We start from the raw sequence: 15,947 nt of genomic DNA, 5'->3' as shown, positions 1-15,947 counted from the left end.
CTGGTTTCCTCCCACAGTCCAAAGACATGCTGTTCAGGTTCCCCCCATAGTGTGTGAGTGACAGAGAGAGTGTGTTCCACTGATGTATGGGTGAGTGACCCATTGTAAGTAGTGTATCTAGCAGTGTAAGTCACCTTGGTGAATAAAGTGTGTGGGCTGGTAACCCTACATAGAGTTCATTGAAAGTTGCTTTGGAGAAAAGTGTCTGCTAAGAAAATAAATGTAAATTCCTCTACAAAAAAATCAATAAAGAGTCAGTCAAACGAGCTACAAAACACAAGTGCACTCTGGAAAGAAACAGACTGACTTGTGGTTTCAGCAGGGCACCTTTATTTGATCTTACAGAGGCTGTTGCTTGTCATCCAGCATTCGCATCCTTAAACAGCTCTACACTCTTCATCCTTGTGTCTTCATGCTTAGTCTCTGAATGACACAGAAAGGTACATTTTAAGAGGTATCCTTGTAATGCTCTCTTTTGTTCTGTTGACTTTAGTTGGTTTAGCTGGTGATTCCAATGATGTCCATGTACTTTGTGGTGATGGCTTGGGACATCTTGGTGAGGTTGCTGATGACGGAGAGGAGTCCTTCCAGGTGGAAGTGGAAGAGGGTCTCAGGATCCGTCTCCGTCAGGGGCTCCAGGTTCCCCCCCAGGGTGTGGTAGGCCTTAGCCATGCAGTCTTCCACAGGGATGAGGCCGCTCTCCGCCGTCACTCGGATCGCCTTCAGCGTGAGGTAGAGCTCATAGAGATCGGCTCTGCCCGTCACCTCTTCTGCCTCTTCGTAGAGCACCTCACGCAGGAGGCTCGGCAGCATGACTGTCTGCTCCATGTCCCTCACAGCAGAGCTGTAGTGTCTCAGGGCTCGGAGCAGGCTGCTTCTGGGTAGCTTGGTCTCGGCGGGCTGCATGGCTCCCAGGGGTTTCGCGCTGGCTGTTCCAAGTGCAGGGACCAGAGAGCAGCGGCCGAGACATTTATAGAACAGGACAAGGGGAATGGTCACTTGGTTGTGCAACTGGATGTTCCAGTCAGATTCCAGAATGGTGCACCTTGGATGTCTGATACCACACAGACCTTGATAGTCAGATTGTGTCACAGGAATATGACACAGCAGGATCAGGTGACAGTTTGAATCCTGCTGACAACAGATGTTGACTTAGATTAGCCCATTCCTTTTGGCAGGCTGCAGGAAGACAGAGTGTGCCACCTGTCCAAAAGCAAATTTCTGTACTCGGGCCTCTACATGTTTTAGGACTCATTTGCTTGTATATACTTAATTGTTTTTCATTTTTGCTTGGTTAGGTGAGCATCCATCAAGGCTGTATTCTGCCAAGCACAGTGCCCTGTGCATCCAAGAGGGACTCTGGCTCTGGATCTTTGTGATCCTGCACTGTGGTTAATAACAATGAGTCTTTTTCTGGAAATACTAGGAAAAAGCAAGAGTAACATACTAGGAGACTGCAAATACAGTACATACAAGTACTGTACATAATACAACTCAAAGCTTAAAGGCAAAAGCAGTTATTTAGGGTGGCCATACAGCTCTATTTAGGAATATTCAAAAACATAACTAAATCTTCATGAAAAATGATCCCTCAGATCTAGTATAAACTTTCCTTTTGACTCCTGAGTCAATCACATATTTATCTGAGTAGTTAGTTTGTAGTGTGGACTGACAGGGCAAATTATATTTTATACTGAAGGTCTTTTGAATGCTTAAATGTACAAGCATAATCTGAACTGCTTGGCCTATTCAGGCTTGCAGCAAACCAGACCCTAACCCAGCAGCAGAGGGCATAAGGCTGGAAGGGGAGGGAGACACACCAAGAACAGGACGCCAGTCTGTTGCAAGGCACCCCAAGCAGGACTCGAACCCCAGACCCACCAGAGAGCAGGACCCAGTCCAACCCACTGCACCACCATGCCCTCCTACATAAATGTAGGTCTCTTTAATAAGCTTCTATCTTGTCATATTCCCAGAATAAATGTATCAAAGTGCTTAGAGCAGCCTTGCACTTAAAACACAGCTAAGATTTCCCTCAAAATATCTTGTAAAGAAGAGAGGGTGTGCTGGTGCAGTGGGTTGGACCGGGTCCTGCTCTCTGGTGGGTCTGGGGTTCGGGTCCCGCTTGGGGTGCCTTGCGACGGACTGGCGTCCCGTCCTGGGTGTGTCCCCTCTCCCTCCGGCCTTACGCCCTGTGTTGCCGGGTTGGGCTCCGGCTCCCCGCGACCCCGTATGGGACAAGCGGTTCAGAAGGGGGTGCGGTGGCGCAGTGGGTTGGACCGCAGTCCTGCTCTTCGGTGGGTCTGGGGTTCAAGTCCCGCTTGGGGTGCCTTGCGGCAGACTGGCGTCCTGTCCTGGGTGTGTCCCCTTCCCTCCGGCCTTACGCCCTGTGTTGCCGGGTAGGCTCCGGTTCCCCGTGACCCCGTAAGGGACGAGCGGTTCTGAAAATGTGTGTGTGTGTGTATCTTGTAAAGATGTACTGCAATGAGGCAGATTGTGAATGAACTTGGAACACAAAGAATATTTCAGTTAATTTTAATTCTTTTCTTAGGACTAAATTAAGTTAAGCTTTAAATGCACCACAGAGTGGGAGATTTTCCATTTTTTTAAATATTTAATTACTCCTGCTCTTAACTGCAGTAACATCCAAGGTGATAATTGGAAAACTCATCGTTTTACCATAAAATAACGGTGTAATTTCAGCAGCACAATCTGTCATATTATCAAAAACCACATAAGGAGAAACAAGAGACCCGAGTAAATGGAAAGCAGGAGAGGAAACTTTTTTTGGAAAAGCACTGCATATCTGTTCCATTATTTCATTGTTATTATTATTTCAAGTCCACTTTTTATGGAGGTTGGTTATTGCAGGTCGTGCAGCTGCAATAAGGTTATCTCATGTTTATCTCATCAAACCTTGATCCAGACTAAAATTTTAGACCAGTTGGAAGCTAGAAGTACCACGGCAGTATCACCCGATCCTGTTTTATTACAGTAAGTCATGCTGTTTAAAAATGTCACTGATTCTGCAAACAAACCTTAGCCCTTCACTTAAAAGTTTGCTGAAATGTCTGTTTTAATATTATTTGCCATTAACACTGTAATTTTACATTTTATGAATTTTAAATCCATGGGGCTATTACACTCACCCATGTTTATGGGACACAGTTTAACAGTTTCTAACAGAAACATTTTGATTTAATTGTTGAAAGGAGCTACAAATGCATCATCATATGTCATCTTAAGCACTTTTATTGTCAACATAAAGCGTAGAATGTGGATGTGATTTTAGAATTTCACTGTCCTCACTGCCGTGTGAAACGGAAACAAATTAGAAATGCAACATTTTCTGAAAGCAGTCTAGCTAATGAAATGCTGAAGGCAAGGTTTATATTATCATATTATTTCTCTATATTTTATCATCATTTATTAGTTGCCCACAGCTATTTATTTTTTCAGTACTTAGCTTAAACTTTTGTTCGAGGTGACTTATAGTGGTTGGTTAGTGCAACAAACTATTTATAATCTACAGACTGTTTATTTATACCATAGGTTGTGTCTATTGTATCAGTTAGAGGAAACACCTTGCTCAACAGAGAGCGGAAAATGTAAACTGGTGACCTGCACTTTACAGGGCAAGGGCTCCCACCACCAGAGGTGAGTACACACACACACACACACACACACACACACACACACTGGCTGAAGCCGCTTGTCCCGAACAGGGTCACGGTGAGCTGGAGCCTAACCCGGCAACACAGGGCGCAAGGCTGGAGGGGGAGGGGACACACCCAGGACGGGATGCCAGCCTGTCGTAAGGCGACCCAAACGGGACTCAAACCCCAGACCTGCCAGAGAGCAGGAGCCGGCCAAACCCGCTGCACCACCGCACCCCCTCAGAGGTGAGTAAAGTAGTCAAAAACAATGCTCAAGTCAAATTACTGTTACAGTACTCATAAAAAAGTAAAAGTACTCATAAAAAATTGACATGAGTAAAAGTATGAGGTCAAGTCAGAAAAACTACTGTACTAATCAAGTTTCCTGAATCATACTGCATTTTTAATATTTTCAACAACTAGTAATGAGAACACCTTCAGTATACTTTTACTTATGTAAAAAAAAAAAACATTTCTGTACGTTTTTCAATAATCTGTTGTGCCAATAAAAGTAGTTACTTGAAACTAGACTAACCAAATAAAATACCACAGACTGCAAAGTAATACAAACCGTTTTACGCTGACTAATCTGTCACCTTTGATCAAGTTAACTTGCAACGTCAATGGTATGTAAAGTCAACTACTTACCTATTTATACAGCTGGCCAATTAGTTCAGACGCTCACCTTCCAAAAAAAGGACAACTCTTCACCATTAGCTACATTCTATGAAATTCCATAAAAACTTTTCTAGCTTCGCTATTAAGTCATATTCCTAAGGTAATTTTGACATGTTCTGGTTAGAAAGTCAGCAGTACTTGTCTGATTATTTAATAGGTACATTTATATTTATTTATTTAGCAAACACTTTTCTCCAAAGCGACTTCTAATGAACTCTATGTAGTGTTATCAGCCCACACACATTCACCAAGATGACTTACACTGCAAGATACACTACTTACAACGGGTCACTCATCCATACATCAGTAAAAACAACAGTAAAGTAAAAAGAAAGTAGTGGTTGAACTAATTATACATACAGTTTGAGTTACAGTAAGAGCTCAAGTCCCAATTATGTCCATAAGCTGAGGTCCCACTGTACTGAATGAAAAGTAAACAGTGTTACTGCAATAAACTTGTATTAAAGTGAATTTCTGGCACTGCTCATGTTGACCCTATTTTGGTAAATCAAGATTCACCGAAGCAATGCGTTTCAGTGCTATAATTTTGTGAGTTTTATAAGAACTTAATAGTGCCCTATAGTGTCTATTTCATTAGGATCAGATGAAGTTTGGTTAACATGCTCCACATGTTTACTTGCCTTCTCTCTCCACCAGATAGAGCTCTTTACCCCTGGGAAGAAAAAACAAAGTGTAGGAAGAAAGGAATGTTCAGAAACAAACGTCAGACTCTTAACAGTGTGAAGACTCCAACAAAATTGTCATTGATTTTGTAGCAGTGATTTACGCCAGATTCCACACTGCGTTGTGTCAGACCTTCTGCATCAGCTTCTTGACTCCAAAGGCCTCTTTCTCTGAGGTCTGTGTATGACCTACTACAACTTTTCGAGTGACCATGTCCTTTCCTGCTTTACTTCCAACACCTACAGGATCTGTAAAATCTCTACAGCCCTGTTAGAGTGCTGCGCACCTTCTCTAGGTGCATGCTTGTCCCACTTACAAGAGGTTCAAAATCAAAAGTCTGTATGTTCTCAGTTTGGGCCCTGATGTGGTGGAATGAGCTCCTTCTTTCCACCATTACTACCGAATCATTTTCAAAGATCAAGAAGTGTCTCAAAATACATCTTTTTTGAATCCGCTTCTTTCCATATCTCACAGTGGCTCCATAACCTTACATCACACCATCTGTCACAACCAGCATTGCATATAATATCTCACTCTCAAACTCTAAAATCAGATACTCGTAATGAACACCAGCAAAAACCGTGGTGTCAGACAAACAATCTTTGCTTTATTTATTATATATTTCTGTCTAAAGGTCTTTGCATGTTGTGAAATGCACTTTTGATCACCCTGATATGTACAGGGTGACCAGAATGTCCCTATATATATATATATATATATATCGTAATTGAACATTATTAGAGATTGTCTGCATGCTCCCTTCCATTCTCCTCATAACTTGTAACCTTTTGCTGGAAAAAAATTAAAAATAAATGTAAAACACAAACAAATGACTAAGTCACGTTTTGGAGAGATGCCTGCTAATAAATGCAAATGTAATGTAAACCTACCAAGCCATGTCTTATCACATGTTATTTTTGTTCTTATCTGTACAGTGATTCACACACATTATGAGTGTGTGTGTGATTCACACACATTAGAGTGGTCAGTAGTCAGCATGCTCCTTTCCTTATGACACCTCTGTGTGGTCTCCATCACAAGTTGGTAGCTGCCCCTGTGACCCATGAATGAGCATTGACTGTCATACAGTAGATGACATGTTTGTCACAGTCCCCTTCCCACTTCCCCCCAACACGCATGTATTTTGTCATCACCAGACCTCAGCTTCCATCTCCATCTCTCTTTCATCCCAACACTGATTTTGTCATCCACCCACACTTTGACAGCTCTTTCTCTCTTGACCTTCTTCCTGTTTCTCCTTGTTCTGAATAGCCATATTGCTTCAGATCTCTAGTCATAACTCAACAAGAAAATCCCGTAAGTGACAAAGTTCTCCCTAAAAGTGGCCTTCATACTTCATCAGCCACAACTGTGGTCCTCTATAGAATGAGGGAAAAATTCAAATATTCCTCAACTTCCCTCCAACTGTTGTTCATTGTCTTCTTGTCATTTAATCCTTTCCTCCTTCTTACAGGGTCAGAGGACCACATGGATCAGTTGCCTCCTGTAGCTCCTCCATCTGCTCCCTATCCTGGAAAGGTTATGTGTTTCTTTGAGGTGTGTTGTGTTTGGCATGTTTTAAATATTCTTTTTTTTTAAATCTTTTCCCTATCCTCATTGTCCCATTCCCATCCACCACCGGGAAGCACTTTTTGCAAAACAAAACAACAAAGAGCCAAAGTGGCAATGCTTGTAATCCTTTGAAGACACTTTCCCTGCAAGCAAAATTTTCAGAGGCAAAAAGCATTGCCAGATGGATTTAGCATAATTAAAGTACAACTTCATTTGTATATTTCCCCACAGAATAATCATGCTTATCACACACTTGTTTTGCCTTAATATTTATAATGTTCTTACATTATTAAATTAAAATGACTTTGGGAGTAATCATATAAAGACAATACCCATAATAAATGAATACTGAATAGTAATGCAACGTAATTATCAATTTAACATTTATTTTCTTTCAGAGCTGTATTTTTAATAAGGCAACACATACGTTTGGACAAAACAGAATACTGATCAAACTCAAATTAATGAAAAATTTCCTAATCAGCAAATAAGAATAGGGTAAAACTTCAGGATCTGAAAATCAAACGAAGAATACATTTGTTTTATTGTATGCATATTTCACTTTGTTGGATATAATTGCAAACTAAACATCTGTTAAAAAAAAGCCATCACATTGTCATTGTCAAATTAGTCAATGTGTAAAGTTCACAATAATGTTATATTCTAACAATGACTTACAATTCAATGACTAGAGGTGTAAAATCAAACGGAAGGATTTATGCTGTTATTGTGATCCGTGAAGAAGTGCTAAACTTCACCGTTGAGGCCAGCCACCCAGTTACTGTAAGTGATGTCCAGTGTGACCCAACTGACCGCAGAAGCTGACTCCACACAAGATTCAAGGAAAGTGTCCAAGACGGATTGTCAGAAGTGCCATCGGCCTGTGGGATCCATGAGGACAGTATGGACATCCCAGTACACTTTCCTACATCTTGAAAGAACTATGTTGTGCAGAAACAAACTGGCATCAGAAGGAAATGAGTCTTCAGTGGAGGATTATAATACTTTTTATTACACCGTGGTAAAACATAAAAAATCATATGAAAACCTCAAACACAATTAAAAGCTTTCTGCTGAGACAAACCCATTGTCTTGACCTGAATTGATATATACTGCCTGCGATCAAGGATCTCGGAAACCTTTACAGCATTAAAGGATCAACAATTAGCTAGTGACGACTCCAGCCAGTTAGAGCAAGCCAACTGGCCCTTTGTGTTCCCTCAGGTGCCCTTATGCTGTGTTCACTCCTACATTATTTGGGACAAGGACTGTTTATGGCTTATAACTTTGGAAGTGCTAAAGAGCAGCACTGCTGTCTCATAGTGCCTGGGTGGTGCGAGATGGCTTGGTTTTGATCCCCAATCAGTCTGTGTAGAGTTCGCATGTTCTCTGCATGGGTTTCCTCTGGGTGCTCTGGTTTCCTCCCACAGTTCAAAGACATGTTGTTCAGGTGGATTGCTGACTCTTAAGTCACCCATAGTGTGTGAGTGACGGAGAGAGTGTGTTCCACTAATGTATGGACGAGTGACCCAGTGTAAGTAGTGTATCTAGCAGTGTAAGTCACCATGGTGAATAAGGTGTATGGGCTTATAACAATACATAGCGTTCATTAGAAGTCGCTTTGGAAAAAAGTGTCTGCTAAATAAATAAATGTAAATGTACCTATTAAAGGAGGGGGTGTGGTGGCGCAGTGGGTTGGACCAGGGTCCTGCTCTCTGGTGGGTCTGGGGTTCAAGTCCTGCTTGGGGTGCCTTGTGACGGACTGGCATCCCGTCCTGGGTGTGTCCCCTCCCCCTCTGGCCTTATGCCCTGTGTTGCCGGGTTAGGCTCTGGTTCCCTGCGACCCCGTATGGGACATGCGGTCCAGAAACTGTGTGTGTGTGTGTGTGTGTGTGTGTGTACACCTATTAAATAATCATGCTAGTACCGATGACTCTCTACGAGGTAGGCGGGGCAAATTGGATGTTTTGTTTTATTCAAGTAGCTAAGGGAACAAGCAGTTTTTTCCAGCTGCCCTTCTTTTCGTTCATACTTCAGCCTTTATCCTAGATTGTTCAATAGCAGTGCCATATTAAAAATATATTTGGTGTAAAAAATGTCCGTCCTTTGTCTCAGAAAATGTTTTTTCCATCTGTTTTTTCACTGAGGGTATTTGGGTTGGCCCCGCCCTTGTCCAATGTCCCACCCCCCTCACACACCATTCCGCCGTCCCTCCACGATTATCTCCAGAACACGGGTCAGGTCCATCATCTTTGTGAGCATCTCCATGATGTCAGGGTGCTCCCTAACTCCACTGATGAACTCCTCCAGTGTTAACTCACCTGAAGGGGAATGGGGTAAGGGTTAGAAGGTGTAAAATTAACCAGGACAAAAGGGGTACTTGTAGATATCTTACAGAATTATTCAGATAACAAATATTTTCATATATTTCAAAAAAACAGCTCATAACTTGTATTCGACAGTGTTTGTAGATATTTTAGAGAATTATTCAGATAACAAACACTGCCGAATACAAGTTACGAGCAATATACACTGCAGATACATAGTCTGGATAAAATAGATGATTAGAATATGTCAGATACTGAGAAAAATTACTCCAAACACTGAAAATAAATTTAATGCCAAATAAGAAAATCTGTAATGATTCAAGTTAAAACAGAGACAGATGGCAGTATAGTGGTTAGAGCTGCTGCCTTTGGATCCAGAGATTGCCGGTTTAAATCTCACCTCTGGCTCTAGTACCTTTAAGCAAGGTACTTACCCTAAATTGCTCCAGTAAAATTACCCAGCTGCACAAATGGGTAAGCAGTTGTAGGTAGATTAACATTGTAAGTCACTTTGGAGAAAAGCATCAGATAGATGTGAAAGATAATTTAGTGCTCAATGTAAAATGACAAAATGTCATTTTTAATGCTGTAATTATTACAGCAGGACTACATTGTTCCATTTATGACCATTAGTAGTCAGTTTTGACTGAGCACCTACTTAAACAGCTGGATCCAATGTTTTTCCCAGTCCTTACAGACACACACTATACACATCCTGAATAATTCTCATCAATACATATACATGGATGCAGAATTAATCTGGACAACTGGACTGAGCAGAATAAACATAGATATTTCTTCAAAATAGCTACAGTGTTGCTTTAAAGTATGTGAACCCACTATGTCCCTTAGTTTTACAATGAAAATGGCTATTTAATGAGAAGCAGCCTTTTTCATCTGACATAAGAGGTGTGAAATGACCAATTCCATACGTTCCTTTAGAGGAAACCATGTGCATAGGAGAAAAACAGAAGTAGCGCAGGTGTAAAAATAAGTGAAGCCCAAGTTCCACTGGTTAAACCAAAGTTAATCAGCAGAGTGCGGATTACAAGATCAATGCTTTGTTAATTTGTTTTGAATAGTAACCAAATCTGTATGTTTAAACTCTATACAGAGCCTTTAACTCAACTGTAGCTCATGTGTATTTTCCTTGACAAAACTGTTCGCAATGTACGAAACATAACCTCAGCGTAACAGTGCAGCTTTTACCACCATACGACACTACAAGAAACTCCTCTTCTCCCTTCTCCTCACCTTCTCCTTTCAGGTCAATCTTTTCGTATATAAGGGTAACGATTTCATCTGGGGGAACTTCGTAACTTCGAGTTATGTCCTGTATTGCCTGCAGAGAAAAAACAAAACAGGGTACACTAAAACCAGTGGCTGTGCTGCAAGCGGTAAAAGATACTGCTTTATGCAAAAGAGCACTTTGCACAGCATTTGCATAATGCAGCATACATTAGCATCAATTACTTATTATGGCTCGTTTAGATCATTTTCATTTGTGAAAACGTAACAGCAATAATGAATATGCAGATACACAAGGAATGTTAAAATACTTTGCTGGAAGGTTACTGGGTGCTGTTTGGGCAGCCAGCTGGATTAATGAGGTATTTTCAGAGATTAACAGTAGCCATGACGAACGGCATTCGCAAGCAACGACGGGACCCTAACCTCCGGTAAAATGTGACAACAGCACTTTGGCACCGAGGAAATTAATTAAGAGGTTTATTGTCAGCATGAGGGCATTACTCTAGTCTAGGTAACCTAATAGAGAGACTGATTAAGCTTTTAACTTGTGCTTTTAAATCCTTTTAAGAACATTAAGAAAAAATGGAGTCTTCATTACAACACTTATTAGTTATCTCAGCATTATTTTACATTACTTCATAAAATTTTTATCCTGCGCAATATGCATCATCAATAGTAATATTCTTACAAGACTTGCTGTCTTTATCGTGGGAGGACTGTTAACCTCTGTTTATCTGTTTCTTTCGTCCAAGGTGACACATAATGTTAGATATCAACTGTACCCCTATTTACCCAGTTATACAGCATGGTAATCTTACAGTATCAATTTAAGGTAAGTATCTTCATCTGTGTTATTGCAGGAGGAGTAAGATTTGAACCAGGAACATTGCAGTTACTAAGTGAGGCTATCCCCCGCTGTGTATTAACTTTGAATTCTCAAAGTTGAGAATGCATCGCAACACCTACCCAGGTAACGTTGTACAGAGACATGGTGATGAAATTACAGTTCAGCCACTGAAATTTTGTTACACACATCACATGGAGTCCATGGCCTACTGGTACAATTAGGAAAGCAGCTCAGTGAGACTGAACCTACATCATTTTAGGAGGGGATTAAATAAAATATTCTGAAGATTAACCAGTTCAGGTAAGTTTAGTGGTTCAATTCCATCTTCTATCCTTTTTCTTTCAGTTAGATCAAATTAAGCGTGATGACAAGTATTTGCTGTATAGCCAATATCTTAAATAATGAGATTCAAAAACTGTCCCGTACCATGAAACACATTTTTTTTTGAGCTGTAAATGTATCATTTAAAGGGGGTCTTGGTTTTTGCAGACTCCTCAAATTAACCACAGGAAAGGTACCTTAAAGATTGTTTCCAATTCATCTTTGTCGATTTTTCCATTTCCATCTTGGTCAAACAGCTTGAAATACCACTTGAGCTTTTGGTTGACCTCTCCTTTTAGAAGTAAGCTGACAGCTGCAATGTATTCCACGAAGTCTATATAGCCATCCTGCAAAGGAAGAGAGAAAAACCCACAAGAAAAAGCTATTTAAAAAAAAGTCTTAAAAGTTATGGATGTAAATGTGCATTTATCTCAAGTGTTGAGCTCTCTCCCTTAACCTGTTTTTATATTTAGATATTCCCCAAGGAAGCGAGGAAGAGAGCTTCCGATAAATGTGCCCTACATGACATTCTGAAGCATCAAAGCACCATTCTGTGTAAAAGCGGACAAGATTTTTACTTTATAAAACAAAAGTGGAATTACTGCTCCTTTTCACTGGCCTCTTCAAGTAAGTGTTACCAGAACCTGGACTGCTGTCATTCTTTAGCATTAGGTAATGAAAGTGCTATAGTTGATGGCACTGCAGCATTTCTGAATATTGCACAATTCTGAATATACTCACAATTTGAGTGAGTGCTATTTTCATCATCCTCATTTTTAACCTCTGTGTTGCCTGAAGTAAGATGAGAACTTAACAGTCCCTGACAGTAAGGGCAGAAAATCCCGTCCGTGGATCAGACTAATCTTCGGCTCACATCCCAGGCTTACCCAACCCCATCACTTCTTTTACCATGCGCAAAATCATGGGTCAGTGAATGGCTCTGCTGCTGTTTTTTTCAATATATTTTTACTTGATTGCATATCAGGCACTCTTCTTTAAAGTGGTAAAAGTGGTGTACACTTTTACTCATTCTCTCTTTATATAGCTGGTATTTTCCTGAAGTATTATTCCGGAAAGGAAGAACTTTTACTGTGAACACTGAGACCAGAAACCTTGATCAAATTTGTCCACTATGCTTCAGTGACTTAATGGCACATTTGCAACCACAAGGCTGTCAGTTCGTGTCACAGCAAAGCCTCTTTCTTTAGCTTTTGAATGGTCTTAGTGCTCATCAAAATGGGCAATTTTTAAATAAGCTGTATATCATAAGTCACGGCATTAATCTAAGTGTCATGATGGCGGTAGGGAGCTTGTAGGGATGTCTGTTGATAGGTTTAGCCATCTGTTCAGGTCAGACTACACTCGCAATCAGATTCCAGGACACAATATTAAAAAGATTAATGAATCCAAGGCTTTATGCCTCATGAGGTTTCCCGTGAATTGTCTTTAGGTTTTCCTACAAAGCTTCGGGCTAGAAAGAAAAAAAAAATTATAGACCTCCCTCTTACAATTACTACTATTTGTAGTATTAACCTTTACTTAGCTGACACCTTTGTATAAAGCAATTTACACTGTCAAAGAAGCTATTTTACCCATTTTTACAACAAGGTATTCTTACTGCATCAGTTTAAGATAAGTATTTCATCAATAGTACTGAAGAAGGAGTTGGATTTGAACCAGGGGCATTTAGATTACAAGTATCTATGTCCTAAACCCTACACTTAATGCTGTGCTTATAAGGCAGTAGTAGTAGTAGTAATAGTAGTAGTAGTAGGAGGAGGAGGAGCAGTAGCAGCAGATCTAGAACAGAAGTATTGAGAAATATCACGGCGTCACTTTGTGGTCAGAGAATATGGACAGAGCTATTTCCCTGAAGTGTGCAATTCCCTCTGCAACCGTAAAGTGTACATGTGTTCATAGATATCGGTTCACGGAGGCAGGGTATTTTGTTGCCACTGAGAAATTGCTGACCACCTCTAAAGCTGCAACTATAGATTCGAAGTGACCCCCGCTGCCGTTGTTCACATTAATCAGACTCCATTACGTTTTTGTTTCCCGGATTCTGAAATCCTAAATTTGATCGGTTGATTTAACCGTTTAATTTTTGTAGTCAGATCATTTGTAGTTTGAATCGATGACACTGAGGGGAAAAAAAAAACACACCAAAGTGCAGTGAAAATAATATCTATGTTTTCTGTCTTTTAAGTTCATTTACCAATCAAAACAGCAAGGCACCTCGGTTTAAACACATTTTAGGTCAATTTGTAGTTGTGGAGTTCTTGCAGTAACACTAATAATATTTTTATTTCCTAGGATCACTGTTTAAAACCAGAAGCATTTTAAAGTTCTTACAAACATCTGTACAACTAGTGTGTATGGTTCCTGTATTTCATTGAGAAAATATTCAGCAATACTACACGGGATAGCTAGCTGATAAATCTCATCAGAAACTGGAACGGAATTTGAAATGAGGCGGACGGAGGAGACTTACTCCGTCCATGTCGAAGGTGAAGAAGACCTGGTCCACATAGCTGCTGGCTTCCTCAGAAATGCCCTGCAGCCCCAACATGGCCTTGAGCTCAAAGAGTGTGATCAATCCTGAGGGCGACTCCTTCATGAACTTGTTGTACCAGTGATGCATGTCCTCAGCTAAGACGTTGTCCAGATTCGAGCCCTGGGCACCCATGTCTCCTGTCTGCGTGTGGGACTCCTGAAGGCAAAGGCAAGAGTGTCGCCTGGGGTGACTCTGATCCCACAGGACCGGAGGCAGCCTAAACCTCTTACGGCATTGAATTAACCTCCTCTTAATGGGATGACGGAAACAATATTCCAAGAAAATGAGGGAGACCACATGGGAGATATGAGTAAATGAAGCAGGATGTGTAAGTAATGGAAACTGGCTCCTCTGCCCCCCACAGGCAAATACTGTACCTCACAATGGAGCCCTGTGTGGCCCTGAGCATAGCGCCTTTGGGGCCCCTGCACTGACACATATAGTAGTGGCATTGCCAGAGGGATAAAGCAGGCATACCCCCTTCCACCAGTACTTTTTAGCCTCAAGATAAAGATAAAGGAATTGTCATTTAATTCTTATAAGTCCAAAATTCACATTACAATGATGTTATGTATGTATCCCTGATATATTAAAAAAAGGGACAATTTTATCATTATTTTGTACATTTATACATACACACATCATCTGAAACTGCTGGTCCAATACGGGGCGACAGGGAGCCAGAGCCTAACCCGGCAACACAGGGCACAAGGCCGGAGAGGGGAGGTGACACACCCAGGAAGGGATGCCAGTCTGTTGCAAGGCACCCCAAGCGGGACGCAAACCCCAGACCCAGTGAAGAGCAGGACCTGGTCCAACCCACTGCACCACCATGCCACCCGCAATTAGACATAGGCTGTAGAAATTCCCATTAAGGTAGTTATTTTACGGAAATGATGGTGACATAGTGGGTCACTCTGGTGCTTCACTGCTCCGGGACTCTTGGTTTCAGGTGAACTTGTAGATCTAAATTATCCATTGTGTGTGCCCGCGTGTGTGTATGTGTGTATGTGCATACATGTGTCTGTGTGAATGCTTTGTGATGGAATGGTGTCCCATCCAGGGTATACCATGCTTCATCTCCCCTGCTTCCATGATTGTTCAACTGATGAACCACCACAATCCTGCATTGCCTAAGCAACGATCGGTGGATGTCATACAGACATTCAGCAGCTCATCTTAAATATGCTTCCCTGCCCTGCTGCAATTTGGGCTGTTGTAATATGCTGGTTTTAATCCCAAATTACATATCCCACATGTTGAATGAAAAATATGTCCTGTGCTTGTCCCTCTTAAAAGGGCAAAAAAAGTCTTCCTATGGCCGCCCGGATAAAATTCAAGACCCTGGTTACTGCCTACAAATGCATCAGTGGAATTCCTCCTAGTTATTTATAGGACTTAATCAACCACGACACCCCAGCCAGGTCCCTTCACTCATCTACTTCTGCTCACTTGGTGGTCCCGCGCATAAAAGGTAAAGCTTGAAGGTTCTCAGTTCAGGGTCCGTTGTGGTGGAATGACCTTCCCCTCTCACTTAGAACTGCTGAAACTCTTTCTACATTCAAGAAGGGTCTGAAAACTTACTTTTTCCGGACTCACTTCGTCCAAGATCTCTCCAGCTCATGTATGGTGTAAATGTTCGTGCACCATAACTTCATGAGCATCCCCAAGGAAGGTTATCAGGATTCATCTATCCTGCGTTTTATGCACCTACTCGAGCGATGAATATCGGTGCATCAAGTGGAAAGTAACAAACTGGGTTTACTTAAGAATCACGTCTGCAACCATGTCTCTTTCTCTTAATGCAATGCACAAATTGTATTTTTACTGAGATGTGCACGGCTTTAGAGAACAGTGTCTGCTAAATGAATAAATGTAAATGTAAAAAAAAAATCCCTTAAATTGATTTGGTTCATTTGCGCTTCTCAAACAAAAGCATACTAGTGTTCAATTTAATAATAATCAGTCACTAGGGTAATTGGAGAGGAGCTCTGAACTATTAATTAAAAAGGAACGTAATTATGATCCATTAATTATTTAGAAAAAAAGTTATAATA

The 15,947-nt window shown here is 41.1% G+C and overlaps 2 protein-coding genes across 2 annotated transcripts; both read right to left on the bottom strand.

The window, feature by feature from the left end:
* Positions 1–307: 307 nt before the first annotated feature.
* thrsp (thyroid hormone responsive) lies at positions 308–963 on the bottom strand. Its single transcript, XM_018764304.2, has one exon. The coding sequence runs from the start codon at positions 904–906 to the stop codon at positions 499–501; it is 408 nt and encodes a 135-aa protein (XP_018619820.1). The 5' UTR covers positions 907–963; the 3' UTR covers positions 308–498.
* A 7,817-nt stretch (positions 964–8,780) lies between these two features.
* Positions 8,781–14,022, bottom strand: guca1c (guanylate cyclase activator 1C). The gene is made up of 4 exons (XM_018763861.1): positions 13,828–14,022; positions 11,534–11,683; positions 10,172–10,259; positions 8,781–8,911 (listed from the first exon to the last, which is right to left on the bottom strand). Exons 1-4 carry the CDS (start codon positions 14,020–14,022, stop codon positions 8,781–8,783), a joined length of 564 nt encoding a protein of 187 aa, XP_018619377.1.
* Between the last annotated feature and the right edge of the window lie 1,925 nt (positions 14,023–15,947).

Source organism: Scleropages formosus, chromosome 10 (assembly GCF_900964775.1).
Source record: "Scleropages formosus chromosome 10, fSclFor1.1, whole genome shotgun sequence".
In the NCBI taxonomy this organism is placed as follows: Eukaryota; Metazoa; Chordata; class Actinopteri; order Osteoglossiformes; family Osteoglossidae; genus Scleropages; species Scleropages formosus.
Note: the sequence above shows the minus strand (reverse complement) of the source record. Positions and strands in the feature narration are given on the sequence as shown.